The sequence below is a fragment of the Meles meles genome, chromosome 21 (genome assembly GCF_922984935.1).
Source record: "Meles meles chromosome 21, mMelMel3.1 paternal haplotype, whole genome shotgun sequence".
Taxonomy (NCBI): domain Eukaryota; kingdom Metazoa; phylum Chordata; class Mammalia; order Carnivora; family Mustelidae; genus Meles; species Meles meles.
In genome coordinates, this window is record NC_060086.1 from 29,757,821 (window position 1) to 29,775,711 (window position 17,891).

The following is a 17,891-nucleotide window of genomic DNA, read 5'->3' on the forward strand; positions in this document are numbered from 1 at the left end:
CACGATGGTCCCAGCAGCATTGCCAGACTTCTTACATGGCCACTTGGGGGTCCCAACTGCACAAAAGTGAACTTTCTGGCCTTTTTTAGGCTTGAGGCTGGAATTGGCAGAGCAATGTTTCTATTGCAACCTCTGGCTAAAGCAAGTCACAGATCCAGCACAGATTCAAGGGGAGGGGACTGTGGAGGGGCTGGTGTGGCTCATCAGAGGTCAACAACAACAGAGCCTATGAAGTTCCTGTTCATTCACTCTTCTCCAGCCACACAAGTCTCCATGCTCTTCCTCAAGCCCGCCTTACACACCCTGCCTCAGGGCCTTTGCACTTGCTGTTTCCCTCTTCCGGGATGCCCTTCCCCAAATATCCACAGGGCTTATGTCCTCTGTTCAGCCTCAGCTTAAATGCTACTTTAGTACAGAGACCATACCCAACCCACCTCAGAACTGGTGCATTCCAACTATCACCTGTCTCCTTACCCCACTCTGTTTTTGTTTTTGCACTTATCACCTCCTGGCATAATATTCATCACCTGTTTACTGTCTAACCTTCCCCAGCCCCCACCTCAGTATATAAATGCCATGTGAATAGGGCATTTGCTTTGTTCACAGCAGTATCTCTAGCTCCAGATCGGACACATGGTAGATACATTTGTTGAATGAATATTTGAGATGAGGAAACTGAAGTTCAAAGGTTAAGTAACTTTCCCAGAGACACACACAGTAATGATCGACAGAGCTAGGATTCAAACCCAAGCGATTTAGCATCTAATATCAAGCCTTAGAAGTTTTGCTGCCTGTACAGGTAATTGCTTAGGTAATTATGGCTGTTTCCTACTTCCGCTCCCTGTGTCCTTTCTCCGTTAAAGGTAATCTTTCCACAACTAGAATTGGATCAGGCATAAAACCCATCTTGAAGGTGGTGTCCTATCCCTCAGCTTCAGTGGAAGGCCCTCCCTTCTTAGACCACTGCATAAGTCACAGCAAAACTTGGCCTCCAACAGTGGCCTGATATAGTAGAACAGATACAGATTTTTGAGTCAGGCAGACCTGGTTCTGTTTTCAGTGCTCCTACTCACAGATTAAGCATGGGCAAATTAGTAATGCCATCCATCCATCCATCCATCCATCCATCTTCCCATCCATCCATCCATCCATCCATCCATCCATCCATCCATCCATCTTCCCATCTATCCATCTATCTTCCCCTCCATCTTTCCATCCATCCATCCATCCATCCATCCATCCATCCATCCATCCATCCATCTTCCCATCCAACCATCCAACCAACCATCCATCCATCCATCCAATGAACATTTATTAAATTATGTTCTGAATCAAGGATGGTGCTAGGTCCTGGGGTGCAGTGGTGAAGACATCATCCTAGTCCCTGCTCTGAGAACTTCCTTCCAGTCTCCTGGAGGAGACAGATGTACTCACACAGTCAGAAAAATTTATTTGCAAATATTATGTATTTATTTACAAATTGTGATATGCTGTAAAGGACTTAGTGTGTATGTGTGGGGAGGGGGGATATGTAACAAGGCACCTGTAATAGTGCAGTGGGGCAGGGGCAGTTTCCCTGAGGGAGTGACAAGTGAGTAGGAGCTAATAGGATAAATAGGTGTGGTAGGTAAGTTCATTGCAGACAGTGGGAACAGCATATGCAAAGGCTCTGAGGAGGAGGAAATGGGAAGAGGAAACCATCTTAGTATCTGAAAGATCTTAAAAAATATGTAGTTGGGGAACAAAGAGCCCTCTAGACACAGACAAGTGTCCGACCATGCAGAGCTCTGTGGACTGGGGCATGGGGTTGGGCAACCCATCAACTTTCTCACCTGTAAAATGGGACTGATAATTGTACCTACCTCAGTATGTGTGAGCCTCTGTGGTCAGCTGAGTGACAGCTGGCTGCAGGCCGGCCTGGGATGGTCTCAGCTGGGGTGATCGTCCCTGCTCCAATGGTTTTAACCTTTAGCAGGTCAGCTTGGGTTTGTTCATGGCAGCAGCTGGGATCCAGAGAGCAGAGAAGCTGGAAAGGCTTAGAACTGGCCAGCATCACTTCTGCTGCATTCTGTTGGTCTGAGCAGATCGCACAGCCAGCCCAGATCCATGAGTGCCTGTGAAGCTCTTAACACGGTGCCTGGTGCACAGGAAGTGCTCTGTCAATACTATTACTATTGTTGCTGTTTATGGTATCACTACGCATTTGCATAATGCTTTATTTCAGAGTTCTACAAACCATTATAGCCTATACTTTGGAAAGATAGTTGGGGCAAATAGGACTGGTCCCATCTGACAAATGTAGACAAGTTCAGATTAACTGCCCAAGGTCACACATCTAGCTAGTGGCTGCATCCAAACACTAGAACTCAGATATTATGTAACCTAGAGCATATTTGCACACAGAGCTCCTGAAAGTGAACTGTTTCTAATGATGGTATTGTCCCAACTATCTTGGTAGATAGAATAATGGTATCCTGGTAAATAGAATAATGAAGGTACAAATGCTTTTGTCAGCAGTCCAAGCTAGTGACCATCTGCATGATTTAGGTATGCAAAGTTTTGTTTCTTAGTTGGCTCCCAAGCTCACTGTGGTCAATGATGGTTCTCTTTTTCTTCTTGCCCAGAGAGCCTCTCTGTGGACTCCAGTGGCTTTTCTTCTCCACCTGTTAATTTCCTTCAAGAATTGCCAAGCTATCGGTCCATTGCACGCAGGAGGACAACCATTCTTTCCCGAGACAAGCAAAGTGGCACTTTGCTGAAGCCAACAGACTCTTACAGCTCTCAGCTGGAGGGAGGAATCACTGAAAGCCTCAATAGCCAGTCAATTCGGAAGTATGCACTGAACATCTCTGAGAAGCGGAGGCTAAGGTTTGTTCCGTGGCCATCTAGAAGCCATCTGATGTGTGTTTGGGGCAGAGGTGTGCTTTATGCATGGAATACATTTCCTGAAGAGTTCATGTAATTAGAAATATATGACTCAGGGTCAGCCAAGCTGCAGCGACAAAGTTACCCAAACATGTAGTAGCTCAACATATTAGGAGGTTTGTTTTTTTTTTTTTTAAAGATTTTATTTATTTATTTGACAGAGAGAGAGAGAGAGATCACAAGTAGTCAGAGAGGCAGAAAGAGAGAGAGGGGGAAAGCAGGCTGCCCGCTGAGGAGAGAGCCCGATGTGGGGCTCGATCCCAAGACCCTGAGATCATGACCTGAGCCGAAGACAGAGGCTTTAATCCACTGAGCCACCCAGGTACCCCAGAAGTTTGTTTCTTGTTCACATCAAAGTCCTGGCTTCAGATCAAGGGGGAACTTTGCAGTCATTCAGGGACCCAGGCTCTTTCCAGCTTGTGACTCTGCAGCCCCCTAGACCGTCATTGTCTGCAGTCCCTCCCTGTTTCCCCTCCCCTCCCCCCTGCCAACCCCTGATCTACTCTTTGTCTGTAGATTTGCCATTCTGGACATTTCGGGTAAATGGAATCATACAAGGTGACCTTTTGTACCTGGCTTCTTTCACTTAGCATAATGTTTTCAAGGCTCATCCAAGTTATGGCATGTATCCATATGTCATTCCTTTTTACAGTTGAATGGCACTTCATGGTATGGATGGATATGCCTCGTTTTGTTTGTTCATTCATCTGTTGGTGGGCATTTGGGTTTTTTCCACCTTTTGGCTATTGTGAATAGTTCTGCAATGTGCAAGTTTTTGTTTGGGACACCCTTGTTTTCAGTTCTTTGGGGGTATCACCCTAGCAGTAGAATCGCTGGGTCATAGTGGTAATTCCGTGTTTAATGTGTTGGGGAATAGCCAGACTCTTTTCCCTAGGGGCACACCATTGTACATTTCCACCAGCAGTTTAGGAGGACTCCAGGTTTTCTACATCCTCTCGGCTGGGGTTTTATTTGATGCTGAGGCATAAGGACGCTTTACTGATCATTGTCATATTTGTTTTTTTTTTTAATTTTTTCCAAAGATTTTATTTATTTATTTGATAGACAGAGATCACAAGTAGGCAGAGAGGCAGGCAGAGAGAGAGGAAGGGAAGCAGGCTCCCTGCCAAGCAGAGAGCTCGACACGGGGCTTGATCCCAGGACCCTGGGAACATGACCTGAGCCGAAGGCAGAGGCTTTAACCCACTGAGCCACCCAGGCGCCCCTGTCATATTGTTTTTAACGCAGGAACATTCAGGAGACCCAAATGAAGTATCTGTCTGAGTGGGACCAGTGGAAACGGTACAGCAGCAAGTCTTGGAAGAGGTTCATAGGGAAGGCTCGTGAGATGACCACCCACCTGGAGCTGTGGCGGGAGGACATTCGCAGCATAGAAGGTACCACACCCCCTCTCTGCACGTGCTCCTCTGCAGGAGACCCCTGTGCCTGGGGGAAAGTACAGCTACATTTTCTCTAATCTCTAGATGAAATTTGGCACTTCCTTCCACAATGAATGGGAGCAATTCCACGATGAACGGGGGCACCCGTTAGGATTAGCAGAACCTGTGTCTTTGTCCCCAGGAAAATCAGATGTTTTCCTTTCCCTTCCCATATTATCTTGGAATATCACTCATGCTCATCACTGCTTTGAAATTGCAGCAGTGTGGGGCGCCTGGGTGGCTCAGTGGATTAAGCCACTGCCTTCGGCTCAGGTCATGATCTCAAGGTCCTGGGATCGAGCCCTGCATTGGGCTCTCTGCTCTGCAGGGAGCCTGCTTCCTCCTCTCTCTCTTTGCCTGCCTCTCTGCCTACTTGTGATCTCTGTCTGTCAAATAAATAAATAAAATCTTTAAAAAAAAAAAAAAAAAAGAAATTGCAGCAGTGAATCTGTAAGATCGGCCCCGGGTCTTATTATTTAATGTGCTAATGAAGATGCTCATGTATTATTCTAGCACAAATTTGGTTTTTAGTATTATAACTGTATGTCCATTTGTATTTATTTTTAAGATTTTTTTTTTTAAGATTTTATTTATTTATTTGACAGAGAAAGATCACAAGTAAACAGAGAGGCAGGTAGAGAGAGAGAGAAGCAGGCTCCCCGCTGAGCAAAGAGCCCGATATGGGGCTTGATCCCAGGACCCTGAGATCCTGACCTGAGCCGAAGGCAGTGGCTTAACCCACTGAGCCACCCAGGCACCACTTTTTCTTTCTTTTTTTTTTTTTTTTTTTTTTTTAATTTTTTATTTATTTATTTTTTTTAAATTTATTTGACAGAGAGAGATCACAAGTAGAGAGGCAGGCAGAGAGAGAGGGAAGCAGGCTCCCTGCTGAGCAGAGAGCCCGATGCGGGACTCGATCCCAGGACCCTGGGATCATGACCTGAGCCGAAGGCAGCGGCTTAACCCACTGAGCCACCCAGGTGCCCCTCTTTTTTTTTAATTTTTATTTTTTTAAGATTTTTTTTTTTTTAAGTAATCTCTACACCCAACATGGGGCTCGATCTTACAACCCTGAGATCAAGAGTCCCATGTTGTACTGACTGAGCCAGCCAGGTACCCCTGTATTTGGTGCATTTATTATTTCATTTCTTTTTTTTTAAAATTTAATTAATTAATTTATTTAACAGACAGAGATTACAAGTAGGCAGAGAGGCAGGCAGAGAGAGAGAGGGAAACCAGGCTCTCCGCCGAGCAGGGAGCCCAATGCGGGGCTCGACCCCAGGTCTCTGTCATATTGTTTTTTAATGCAGGAACATTCAGGAGACCATGACCTGAGCTGAAGTCAGAGGCCCCAACCTACTGCGCCACCCAGTGGCATTTTTTTATATTTTGTGGCATCATTTTATATTTTATTTATTTATTTATTTTATTTATTATATTTTATTTGTCATATAGTTGCAAAATATATGATTCCATTTTTTTCCAATTTTTAATTTAAATTCTAGTTAGTTAACATATAATTAACATATAACATTTGGTGCATTTAAAATGTTATTCTGAAATGGGGTTCGTTAGGCTTCGCCAGACTGCGGAAAGTGCCCATGGCCCTAAAAATACTGAAGATCCCTACTTTTCAATATGGGTAAGAATTGGGTTGCGGTATGGTCAGTCAGCTCTGGCTGCTGTAACAAAATGCCATAGACAGAGCAACTTCAACAACAGAAATTTCTTTTTTTTCTTTTTTTTTTTTTTAAGATTTTAGCATGAGTGGCAGAAGGGAAGGGGAAGAGGGAGAAGAAGCAGACTCCCTGCTGAGTGCCTTCCACCCCATGCAGAGCTTGGGATCATGACCTGAGCTAAAGGCAGACACTTAACCGACTGAGCCACCCAGATGCCCCCAAATGTATTTTCTTACAGTCTGGAGACTGGAAGTTCAAGACCAGGCTGCCTTCTCACTCTGTCTTTACATGACGGTTACATGACCTCATCTTTGTGTGCTCTTGGGGAAAGAGAAGGAGGAAGAGAGAGAGAGAGAGTTCTGATGCCTCTTGTAAGGCCACTAAATCCCATCATGGAAACCCACTCTTACAACCTCCTCTAAACCTAACCACTTCCCAAAGGCCCCACCTTGAAATACCATCACATTAGGGGTTAGGGCTTCACTATATGAACTTGGGCCAGGGGTGGGGGTTGGGGGGAGAGATATAATTCAGTCCATAGCAAGTATATAAAAACTGGAAGTTGTGCCAAAATATAAAATTAGGGGAAAATATTGAAACATTGGGTGACATAGCAGAGCCAGGGGAAAATACCTCTTAGGATGACATAGTTTCTACCATAAAGCAAAAATGATTTACAAACAACTCCTCGAATCTGCTAATGTAGGAATTTTGTCAAGTTTGTAGGGAATATGGCAGGATGAATGGAAGAAATGCTGTCATTATTACTCTTTTACGACCTATAAAATAATATTGGTGTCTTATTCAATGAAGCACCTCTTTAAATTGTTGTTTTCTTGGGGGAATGTAAACTCAATCACAAGGGGCTGTGTGGGCTCACTTAAAACTTAACCGTCTGGTTGTACTTTTTCTGAGATCTAAGTACAGCATCACAGTTGGAGCCAAATAATAAAAGCTAACCCTGACTGACCTTTTTCTGTGAGCAGGGCATTGTGTTAAACGTTTTCCTCGGGTGGCCTTAGTTAATCCTCATAAGAGCATTCCCTCTCGGTATCATTTGCATGGCTCAGGGAGGTTAAAATACTTTTCCAAGTTCATTCAGCTAGGATGAGGCAGACCCAGGATTTGAAGGATTTGATCCAGGCCGATCCAAGCTTCCAAACCCAGGGGTTCCCCAGCTTCCTTTCTTGTTTAGTGGTGGCCTTTCTGGAGGTTTTTGTTCAGCACATCGCTGGTCAGAATTCAGGAATGGATTCATACATTTATTTTTATTTTATTCATACATTTATTTTATTTTATTTGGATTCATACATTTATGGTCCATTGCAAAAGCACTCCCTCAGTCCCCTGGGGAAAGGGTAGCCTTTTCAGTAAAATGGCATTGAGTCAATTAGATATTCATATAAGAAAAGATAGATATTGAGGCCTGCCTCACACCATTGTCAGGTAGTTAATTCAAGGTCAAGTGTAGATTTAGAAAGAAGGAGAACCTTAAAACCAACAGTAGAAAACCAAAATACTTCTTCACTCCCCCATCAGTATCACTCGAAATTCACCTTTCTGGCTGATTGTCTCTATCGTGGGTAATGCATGGGGGTCAATAGTCCTGGTCAGTGATGTCTGGATTTCTTTTTTCCAGGGAAATTTGGCACTGGGATTCAGTCCTATTTCTCCTTCTTGCGGTTTCTGGTGTTGCTGAATTTGGTGATATTTCTGATCATCTTTATGCTGGTTTTGCTCCCAGTCTTGCTCACCAAATACAACATCACCAACAGCACCTTCGTGCTCATTCCGTCCAAAGACACGGGTGAGTCTAAGTCCTGGTTTGCTGTGAGAATGTTCTTGTCCCTGTGTACCTGTCTACAGGGCTTCCATCTCTGGGAATCTTCGTATTCTAAGTTGTGGGCGCCTGCGTTAGGATGGGCTTGGGTATGCTACAGAAACAAATGACCCCGTAACTCTCAGCACCTAATAACCACAAAAGGTTCTTTCTCACCCCAGTACTGTTGGGTGGTGGCTTTGTTCCGTATTATCTTCGCTCTGGAGCCCAAGCTGATGGAACAGCCTCTCTCTGGACCACTGATGGTCACTGTGTCCAAAGGAAAAAGAGCCAATGGCAAACATCCCATCTCCTAAAGCTACTAACTAGAAATGACACCTGTCATTTCTGCTGCATCTCATTACCCAAAGCAAGTCACTTGGCCAGTCTTGGTTTCAGCAAGGCATTTGGGAGAAGCACTGCGAGCTAAGAAAGAAGAAATTTTAGCAAACATGATACAACCTACTCCTGTAACTTTATGTTGAGACTTTTATCTCTGGTAATGGGGACACTCAGACCTCCACCAGTCATGTGCCAGACATTACACCAAGCGCTGGACCTGTGTTTTCTTACTGAATAATCGATATAGGTCCCAGCTTTGGGGCATTCTGTGTTTTTAAACAAAAACATGGAGAGTCTCTGTCATTCTACAGACATTATTGATTCCCCTCTAGGTATGAAGCCCTGTGCTGGGGGCCAGAAGTAGGCCAGCTGAGTCAGAGCCTGACTTACCTGAGAATTACAAAATGGCAGAACTGGAATTGGTCTTGGAGGAACTGGTTCTACTCCCTTCTTTAACAAAGGGGAAACTAAAGCCCAGAGAAGGGATGGTAGATTGGGTAATTTTCCTCAATTTTTCACTCCCCTGTAATTGTGATTTGTGGGGCCTCCCACTGTGGGCAGAGAATAGTTTCTGTCCCATTGGTATTGCACTTGATCATGTGGCTGATTTTGTCCAGTGGGGTATTAGCTTGAAATGGCTTGTGTGGTTGGCTTGCCAATAAGAGCATTGCCCAGATAACCGTTGCCTCAGCCTGGGCCCCAGAATGAAGTCATATAGTGCAGACCTGAGCCCATCTGGAAGCCTGGGTTCCATCCTAGCTCAGCCTGCATCAACTCAATGAACTCAAATTGCAGCTCCATGACTGAGAAAACAAATGTTTGGCATGTTGAGTCACTGAGACTTGGTGGTTCTTTGTTACGAAGCAATAGCTCACTGATACAGGGAAAATGAATGAGCTGTTCAAGGATAAGGTAGTGTCATTAAAATTGACATTCAAATAATTTCTTGGTTATTTGTGCATATGTAAATACATAGGTTGTTTTAATGAAGCTGTGTGTTTATTTACACACATGTACAGATCTTTTTTTTTTTTTAAGATTTTATTTGTTTATTTGACAGAGAGAGATCACAAGTAGACAGAGAGGCAGAGAGAAAGGGTAAAGCAGGCTCCTTGCTGAACAGAAAGCCCGAAGCAGGGCTCGATCTCAGGACCCTGAGATCATGACCTGAGCCGAAGGCAGAGGCTTAAACCACTGAGCTACCCAGGCGCCCCGAGATCTTTTCAAAATTGGTTTTCCTTCACCTGGATTGTTTCCATGCTACTTTTTCTTTAATTAAAAAAAATTGTTCAGGCGCCTGGATGGCTCAGTGGGTTAAGCCGCTGCCTTCGGCTCAGGTCATGATCTTAGGGTCCTGGGATCGAGTCCCACATCGGGCTCTCTGCTCAGCTTGGAGCCTGCTTCCCTCTCTCTCTCTCTCTGCCTGCCTCTCTGTCTACTTGTGATCTCTCTCTCTCTCTGTCAAATAAATAAATAAATAATAAAATCTTAAAAAAAAAATTGTTCATTAAAAATTGGTTGTCCTTACAGTGGAATCACAGTGATTCCACTGTATGTAATGTGCGCTGTAGGTAAGTGGACTCACGTACAAAGTATATAGGAAAAAATATGTACAAATACTATATACAGGGGCGCCTGGGTGGCTCAGTGGATTAAGCCGCTGCCTTCGGCTCAGGTCATGATCTCAGGGTCCTGGGATTGAGCCCCGCATCAGGCTCTCTGCTCCGTGGGGAGTGTCTCCCTCTCTCTCTGCCTGCCTCTCTGCCTGCCTCTCTGCCTACTTGTGATCTCTGTCAAATAAATAAATAAAATCTTAAAAAAAAAATACTATATACAAAGTATATAGAAGAAAAGTATATAGAAAAAAGTATATAGGACAAAACATATCAATAGGTGTGTAGGGAGAGGAGAAAATGGTGCTATACTTGGTATACTGGGGTTTGCACTGCAAATAGAAAACCACACATTCACAAGCGTGCATACATGATTATATGTGACATCTCTAAAGGAACATACGTGGGCAGGCCTGTATACGCAACTTAAGATAGACACGCTGTAGAGACTGTAAACCTCTTTTCCACTGACCTTGTTTTTGTTTTTTACAGATGTTCAGTGCACCATATACCCAATAAGCAGCTCTGGACTCATTTACTTTTATAGTTATGTCATAGACTTGCTCTCCGGCACAGTGAGTATTTAACAGAATTCTCTCGTTGGACGCTCAACAGACTGAAAGTAGGTTATTTTATTTTTTTTTTTTTTTAATTTTTGGGGAAAGATTTTATTTATTTATTTGACAGAGATCACAAGTAGGCAGAGAAGTAGGCAGAGAGAGAGAGGAGGAAACAGGCTCCCTGCCAAGCAAAGAGCCTGACGTGGGGCTCGATCCCAGGACCCTGAGATCATGATCTGAGCCAAAGGCAGAGGCTTTAACCCACTGAGCCACCCAGGTGCCCTAAAAGTATGTTATTTTAAAGATCAGGTTCCTGAATGTCTGCAGTGAGAGCCAGGCACAGGATTGGACACAAATTCAAGTAAAAGAAACAGGATTTGCAGGGACTTCATCAGTAAGAGCAATGTTCACCCACCCACTGTTAGAACATGGAGGAAACAGGCTTTGTCACTTTCAGCCACTGGCCATTCCTTAGTCCCAGCCCCCTTTGTATTGACTTGCAACAAAATACTGAGTCTCCCCGAAAGAGAGAAGTGTCAGTGAAAATCCACCCAGATAGGGGTGCCTGGGTGGCTCAGTGGATTAAGCCGCTGCCTTCGGCTCAGGTCATGATCTCAGGGTCCTGGGATCGAGCCCCACATCAGGCTCTCTGCTCCGTGGGGAGCCTGCTTCCTCCTCTCTCTCTGCCTGCCTCTCTGCCTACTTGTGATCTCTCTCTGTCAAATAAATAAATAAAATCTTTAAAAAAAAAAAAAAACCCACCCAGATAGAATTTATTTATTTATTTATTTATTTATTTATAAAGATTTTATTTATTTATTTGACAGAGAGAGATCACAAGTAGGCAGAGAGGCAGGCAGAGAGAGAAAAAGAAGCAGGCTCCCCACTGAGCAGAGAGCCTGATGCGGGGCTCAATCCCAGGACCCTGAGATCATGACCTGAGCCAAAGGCAGAGGCTTAACCCACTGAGCCACCCAGGCGCCCCTAGAATTTATTTAATTTCTCAGACACTATAAAACCTTACATGATGGGGTCCCAGACCACCCTGCTGAAAGCCAAGGCTCTTCCTCCCAGTAGTCACACACAGAGACATGCTTCAGCCATATATGTGCTCGTGTGTGTGTGTGCACACCACATGCGTACACGTCCATATACATTCCCCGAAATCCAAAGTAACCCCAGGTTAAAGCCTTGCTCTGAAGTGGAACTAAGCTCATCCTTTCTATCATAGTTCCAAGAGTTGTTTTTTTATCTTCTTTCTTCTAAAAATTGATTTTTTGTGTGTGCATCCATTTGTATATTCCTCTTTTTTTCAGGAAGTAAGGTTGTACCTATGAAAAGTGGCCATGTCTGCCTTCTAGACCGGTTTTCCCTCAATCTCAGCACTGCTGATGTTTGGGACCCACCACTACTTTGTTGTGGGGGCCTTGCCTGTGCACAGTAGGAAGCTCAGTGTCCCTGACCTCTGCCTACTAGATGCCCGTAGCAGCCAAGTTGTGACAATCAAAAATGCCTCCAGGGGTGCCTGGGTGGCTCAGTGGGTTAAGCAGCTGCCTTCAACTCAGGTCATGATTCCAGGGTCCTGGGATTGAGCCCTGCATTGGGCTCCCTGCTTAGCAGAAAGCCTGCTTCTCCCTCTCCCTCTGCCTGCTGCTCTGCTTACTTGTGCTCTCTCTCTGTCTGTCAAATAAATAAAATCTTTAAAAAAAAAAAAAAAGTGTCCTCAGACATTGCCAGGTATTTCCTGAGGGACAAAATTGCCCCTGGTTAAGAGCCACTCCTTTGGGGGTACCTGGGTGGCTCAGTGGATTAAAGCCTCTGCCTTCGGCTCAGGTTATGATCCCAGGGTCTTGGGATTGGAGCCCTGCTTCGGGCTCTCTGCTTGGCAGGGAGCCTGCTTCCTCCTCTCTTTCTGCCTGCCTCTCTGCCTACTTGTGATCTCTGTCTCTCAAATAAATAAAATCTTAAACAACAACAACAAAAAGAACCACTCCTTTGGAGGGGCACCTAGCTGGTTCGGTGGGGAGAGCACGTGACTCTTGATCCCAGGGCAGGGAGTTTGAGCCCCACGGGAGGTATGGAGCCTACTTAAAAAAAAAAAAAAAAAGAAGAGGAAGAAGAACGACTCCTTTAGATGTTTAAAAAAAATACAAATATATAAAATAAATCTTTCTGAAAGTTATTGGTCTTAAATTGCCATGTCATTGAGCATCCACTTTTCCAAACGTACAAAGCTTTGAGTTTGTCCACTACATTTGATTTTGAAAAAGTGGTTTTTACATCTCTGAGGTCATATTTTCCTTGGAGCAATTGAGAAGGGACTGTTAGGTGATTATTAAAATGTCCACCATGCAAAAGATGAAACGGAATCAGCTGTATAAAACATGTAAGGAAGAAAGAAATTCAGGGACTAACCCAAGGTCACTAGTGAAAGCAAAGTGGGATCGAATTCCCACAACTACTGTTGGCCCTGTTTGTGTAGATGACATCCCACAAGAGAAGTTTCTCTTTGTGGATCTCCACACACTATAACCTCCTTCCTTGTAGGAAAAATTGTATAGGACACTTGATAGATGCACTTAATAAATGTTCCATAGACTATATGTGACGAAAGGAGTGTTGGTCAGAGAGATTAAACACTGGCTTGTCGGGGCGCCTGGGTGGCTCATTTGGCTAAGGGTCTGCCTTTGGCTCAGGTTATGATCCTGGGGTCATGGGACCAAGTCCCGCATCAGGCTCCCTGCTCAGCTTCTCCCTGTCCTCCCCCCTCAACCCCTGCCTGCTCTCTGTCCCGCCTGCTCTCTCTGGAGCGTGCTCTCTCGCTCTCTCATGAATGAATGAATGAATCTTTAAACATTGGGTTGTCTTTGCTGAAGACAGTTGAGCTCATAATCAAATCAGAAAGATTATTTTCCAGGCCCGCTGGATCTTTGCCCTATAGTATTTCATTATTTGGAGGGACATGTCAATGACAGCCTGATACAACCTGAGGCAATAGAAACAGGTTTCATGTAGTTGGGCAAGTTTTTATGGCCTGTGTCCTCAGCCTTCAGAAAAATTAGGTGGGGGGCGCCTGGGTGGCTCAGTGGTTTAAGCCTCTGCCTTCGGCTCGGGTCGTGATCTCAGGGTCCTGGGATCGAGCCCCGCATCGGGCTCTCTGCTCGGTGGGGAGTCCGTTTCTCCCTCTCTCTCTGCCTGCCTCTCTGCCTGCTTGTGATCTCTCTCTGTCAAATAAATGAATAAAATATTAAAAAAAAAAAAAAAGAAAGAAAAATTAGGTGGAGTCTTCTATTCCTACATTTTTCTTCTAACAAAAGAAAAAATACTCGAATATTCAATAAAAGAATATATGGTTATCATAAAAAATATTGATGAGTTGGGGCACCTGGGTGGCTCAGTGGGTTAAGCCTCTGCCTTCGGCTCAGGTCATGATCCCAGGGTCCTGGGATTGAGCCCCACATCAGGCTCTCTGCTCCGCAGGAAGTCTGCTTCCCCCTCTCTCTCTCTGCCTGCCTCTCTGCCTACTTACGATCTCTATCTACAAATAAAATAAATAAAATCATTAAAAAATATATTTATGAATTTAAGAATTTATTGAGTGAAAGGTAAAAATACCTCTCCCCAGAGGCCGTGTGACTCATAGCCTTCTCGACCTTTCTCGTGTACTTCTTATGGTGTTGCTTCATATTTTATAATATGGCTTTTTCATGGTCTTGCAAGTCCCCTGTTGCTTTCATGTTACCCCTTTATAAACAACACTATACTGAACATCTGTGTACTACGTATATACTCTTTCTACCTTCTCGATAAACTGTCTTCCCACTCTCCTAGAATTTTCCCATTGTCAAAGGAGATGTGTGATGTGTTCACTTATTTCCACCCTAAGGAGTTAGGAACTTCTCTGTGCTATATTTTCACATAGGGCACCTTTGGGTTTTTTTGGTTAGGTTTGGTTTTGGTAACAGCTTTGTTGAGATAATAATTCACATAGCGTACAGTTCTCTCAATGAAAGTGTTCAATGTTTTGAACATGATTCAAATGAAATGATTCAATTTTTTTTGGTGTATAGGTGCTGCCATCACCTGTCAATCTTAGAATAATTCCATCTCCTTAAAATAATTCCCTCGCCTTTTCCATATCCCCTACCAGTCCTTCTAACCAGCCCTAAGCAACCATGAATCTACTTTCTATGAAATGCTTGTTCCGGACATTTCATCAACACTGAATCCTCTAGTACATGGTCTTTTGTCTCGGGCTGCTTTCACTTAGCATGTTTTTAAGGTTCACCCATGTGTGGCATCTTACCAGTCTTTCATTCCTTGTTCTGGCAGAAAAAGATTCCATTGTGCAGATATACGGCATTTTGTTCGTCCATACATGGTGGACATTTGGGTGGTTTACACCTTTTTGGCTATCATGAATAATGCTGCTTATGGACGTTCATGGGTGAGGTTTTTGTTGGGGACACATCTTTTTAATTCTTCAGGGTATATACCCAGGAGTGGAATCCTAGGTCAGATAGTGACCCATTGTATAACTTTTTGAGGAATTGCCCAACTTCTCCCAAGTAGGGGCAGCATTTTACATTCTCACCTGTAGTGTGTGAGGGTTCTGATGTCCCCAACATTCTTGTCAATACTTGGTATTTACTTGACTTTTTGATTATAGCCAGTATAGTTTGTGTAAAGTGGAGTATCTTTGTGGTTTTGATTTGCATTTCCCTAATGAGTAATGGGGTTGAGCATCTGTCTTTTCATGTGCTTATTGACCAAAATGTACCTTCTTTTAAAGATTTTACTTATTTTTTTATTGAGAGAAAGAGCCCACACATCAGCGGGGGAGGGGTCTAGGGAGAGAGAGAGAGAGAGAGTCTCAAGCAGATTCTGTGCTAAGCGTGGAGCCCAACATAGGGCTTGATCTCACCACCCTGAGATCGCGACCTGAGTGGGAATCAAGAGTCAGACACTTAAGCAACTGAGCCACCCAGGCACCCCCATGGTATATCTTCTTTGAATAAATGTCTATTTGGATCCTCTTTCCATTTTTTTAAAAGATTTTATTTATTTATTTGACAGAGACACAGAGAGAGCAGGAACACAAGCCGGGGGAGTGGGAGAGGAAGAAGCAGGCTTCCTGCTGAGCAGGGAGCCCAATGTGGGGCCAATCCCAGAACCCTGGAATCATGACCTGAACTGAAGGCAGATTCTTAACGACTGAGCCACCCAGGTGCCCCCTCTTCCCATTTTTAAATTGGATTATGTCTTTTTATTGTTGAGTTATAAGAATTCTTTTTTTTTTTTTAAGATTCTATTTTTAAGTAATCTCTCCATCCAGGTGGGCTCAAACAAAATCCCCAGATCAAGAGTTGCATGTTCTACCAACTGAGCAAGCCAGGCACCCCAAGAGTTCTTTATATATTCTAGATACAAGTGCCTTATCAGATACATGATTTACAGGTATTTTCTTCTATACTCTGGATTGTCTTTACATTTTTGATTGTGTCCTTAGAAGCACAAAATGTTTTTATTTATTTATTTACTTATTTATTTAATTTATTATTTTTTTTAAAGATTTTATTTATTTATGTGACAGGCAGAGATCACAAGTAGGTAGAGAGGCAGGCAGAGAGAGAGGAGGAGGAAGCAGACTCCCTGCAGAGCAGAGAGCCCGATGCGGGGCTCGATCCCAGGACTCTGGGATCATGACCTGAGCCGAAGGCAGAGGCTTTATCCACTGAGCCACCCAGGCGCCCTACTTATTTATTTTAATTAATTAATTTATTTGACAGAGATAGACACAGCAAGAGAGGGAACACAAGCAGGGTGAGTGGGAGAGGGAGAAGCAGGCTTCCCGCCGAACAGAAGCCCAATGTGGGGCTCCATCCCGGGACCCTGGCGTCATGGCCTGAGCAGAAGGGACATGCTTATAATGACTGAGCCACCCATGTGCCCCATAAAATTTGTAATTTTTTAAAAAGATTTTATTTATTTATTTGACAGGGAGATAGAGAATACAAGTAGGCAGAGCAGCAGGCAGAGGGACGGGGAGAAGCAGGCCTCCCGCTGAGCAGGGAGCCCAATAAGGGGCTCAATCCCAGGACCCCGGGATCATGACCTGAGCCAAAGGCAGATGGTCAACTGACTGAGCCATACAGGCACCCCCAAATTTGTAATTTTGATGAAGTTCTTTTTATTTTTCCTCTCATTGCTTGGGCTTTTGGTGCATTATCTAAGAATTCATGAACAAATTTAAAGTCATAAAGACTTTAGTCCTCTATTTTTCTTCTTTTCTTCTATTTTTCTTTCTTTGATTCATAAGTTAATTTTCATATATGGGATAAAGTAGGGGTTCAACTTTTCTTTCTTTTTTTTTTTTAAATTTATTTGCGAGAGAGAGAGAGCATGAGAAGAAAGGAGATCAGAGGGAGAAGCAGACTCCCTGCCAAGCAGGAAGCCTGATGCGGGACTCGATCCCGGGACTCCAAGAACATTCTTTCTTTCTTCTTTCTTTCTTTCTTTCTCTCCATCTCATGTGCTGTCTCAGCACCATTTCTTTTTTCTTTAAATTGTGTTATGTTAATCACCATAAAATACATCATTAGTTTTTGATGTGGTGTTCCAAGATTTCATGGTTTATGTACCACATCCAGCAGCACGATTTCTTGAAAAAAAAAAAAAGTTCTTTCCCTTTATCAAACATCAGTTGACCATAGACATATGGGTTCATTTTTTTTTGTCTTGATTCTATTCAATTGATTCTCGTCTATCTTCATTTAGTACCACAATGTCCTGATTAATGTTGTTTTATAGTAATTTTGAAATTGGGTTGTGCAAGTCTCCCAAATTTTTGTTTTTCAAGATTGTTTAACCTGTTTTTTTTCCTTTAGATTTTATTTATTTATTTGACAGACAGAGATCACAAGTAGGCAGAGAGGCAGGCAAAGAGAGAAAGAGTTAGTAGGCTCCTTGCTGAGCAGAGAGCCTGATGCAGGGCTCAATCCCAGGACCCTGGGATCATGACATGAGCCAAAGGCAGAGGCTTTAACCCACTGAACCACCCAGGTGCCCCCCCCCTTTTTTTTTTAAACAAGCTGTGGGCAGTTTTATTAAAGAAAAATTCTGCGTGATTTACTTTTCACCAGTCTGTTCTGGCATGCTTCTAATGATATCAGAATCACCTGGATCAATGATAGCCAGTGTGCATACTCTGTAGTATTTCCCACATGCTGTGCCCAATTCAATATTATTGCCACTGTAGTGATGGACACCAGTTTTGGCCAACATGGCATAGTATTCTATTTCAGATTTCCTCAAGGCCGGGCAGTTGTTGGCGAGGATGACCAGCTTCGCTTTGCCATGTCTGATCATTTTCAGAGTCTGCTTGTACCCCAGCACGTATTTTCCACTTTTCATAACGAGCTGGAGCCTGGAGTTGATCGACTCCAGTGACTTTTTCGTCTTCTTCGCGGCCACCATCTTCCTGCCTTAGGTGCGGGACAGCCCCAACCAAGAGC

The 17,891-nt window shown here is 43.7% G+C and overlaps 2 protein-coding genes across 3 annotated transcripts in view; one reads left to right on the forward strand and one right to left on the reverse strand.

Moving 5' to 3' along the window:
* The window catches only part of TMC7 (transmembrane channel like 7), a 55,369-nt gene that overhangs the window by 12,904 nt on the left and 24,574 nt on the right, over nt 1-17,891 (forward strand). For both annotated transcript variants that reach the window (XM_045993840.1, XM_045993839.1), the window contains exons 2-5: nt 2,625-2,868; nt 4,174-4,322; nt 7,683-7,850; nt 10,310-10,392. In XM_045993840.1, coding sequence (XP_045849796.1) covers nt 2,625-2,868; nt 4,174-4,322; nt 7,683-7,850; nt 10,310-10,392 — 644 coding nt within the window. The remainder of the gene's footprint in view (nt 1-2,624; nt 2,869-4,173; nt 4,323-7,682; nt 7,851-10,309; nt 10,393-17,891) is intronic.
* Nucleotides 17,462-17,868, reverse strand: LOC123934000 (60S ribosomal protein L30). The gene has a single exon (XM_045993842.1). The coding sequence runs from the start codon at nt 17,851-17,853 to the stop codon at nt 17,506-17,508; it is 348 nt and encodes a 115-aa protein (XP_045849798.1). The 5' UTR covers nt 17,854-17,868; the 3' UTR covers nt 17,462-17,505.

Coding starts and splice junctions, on each gene's coding strand:
- LOC123934000 (XM_045993842.1), bottom strand. CDS start 17,853: ATGGTGGCCGCGAAGAAGACGAAAAAGTCACTGGAGTCGATCAACTCC.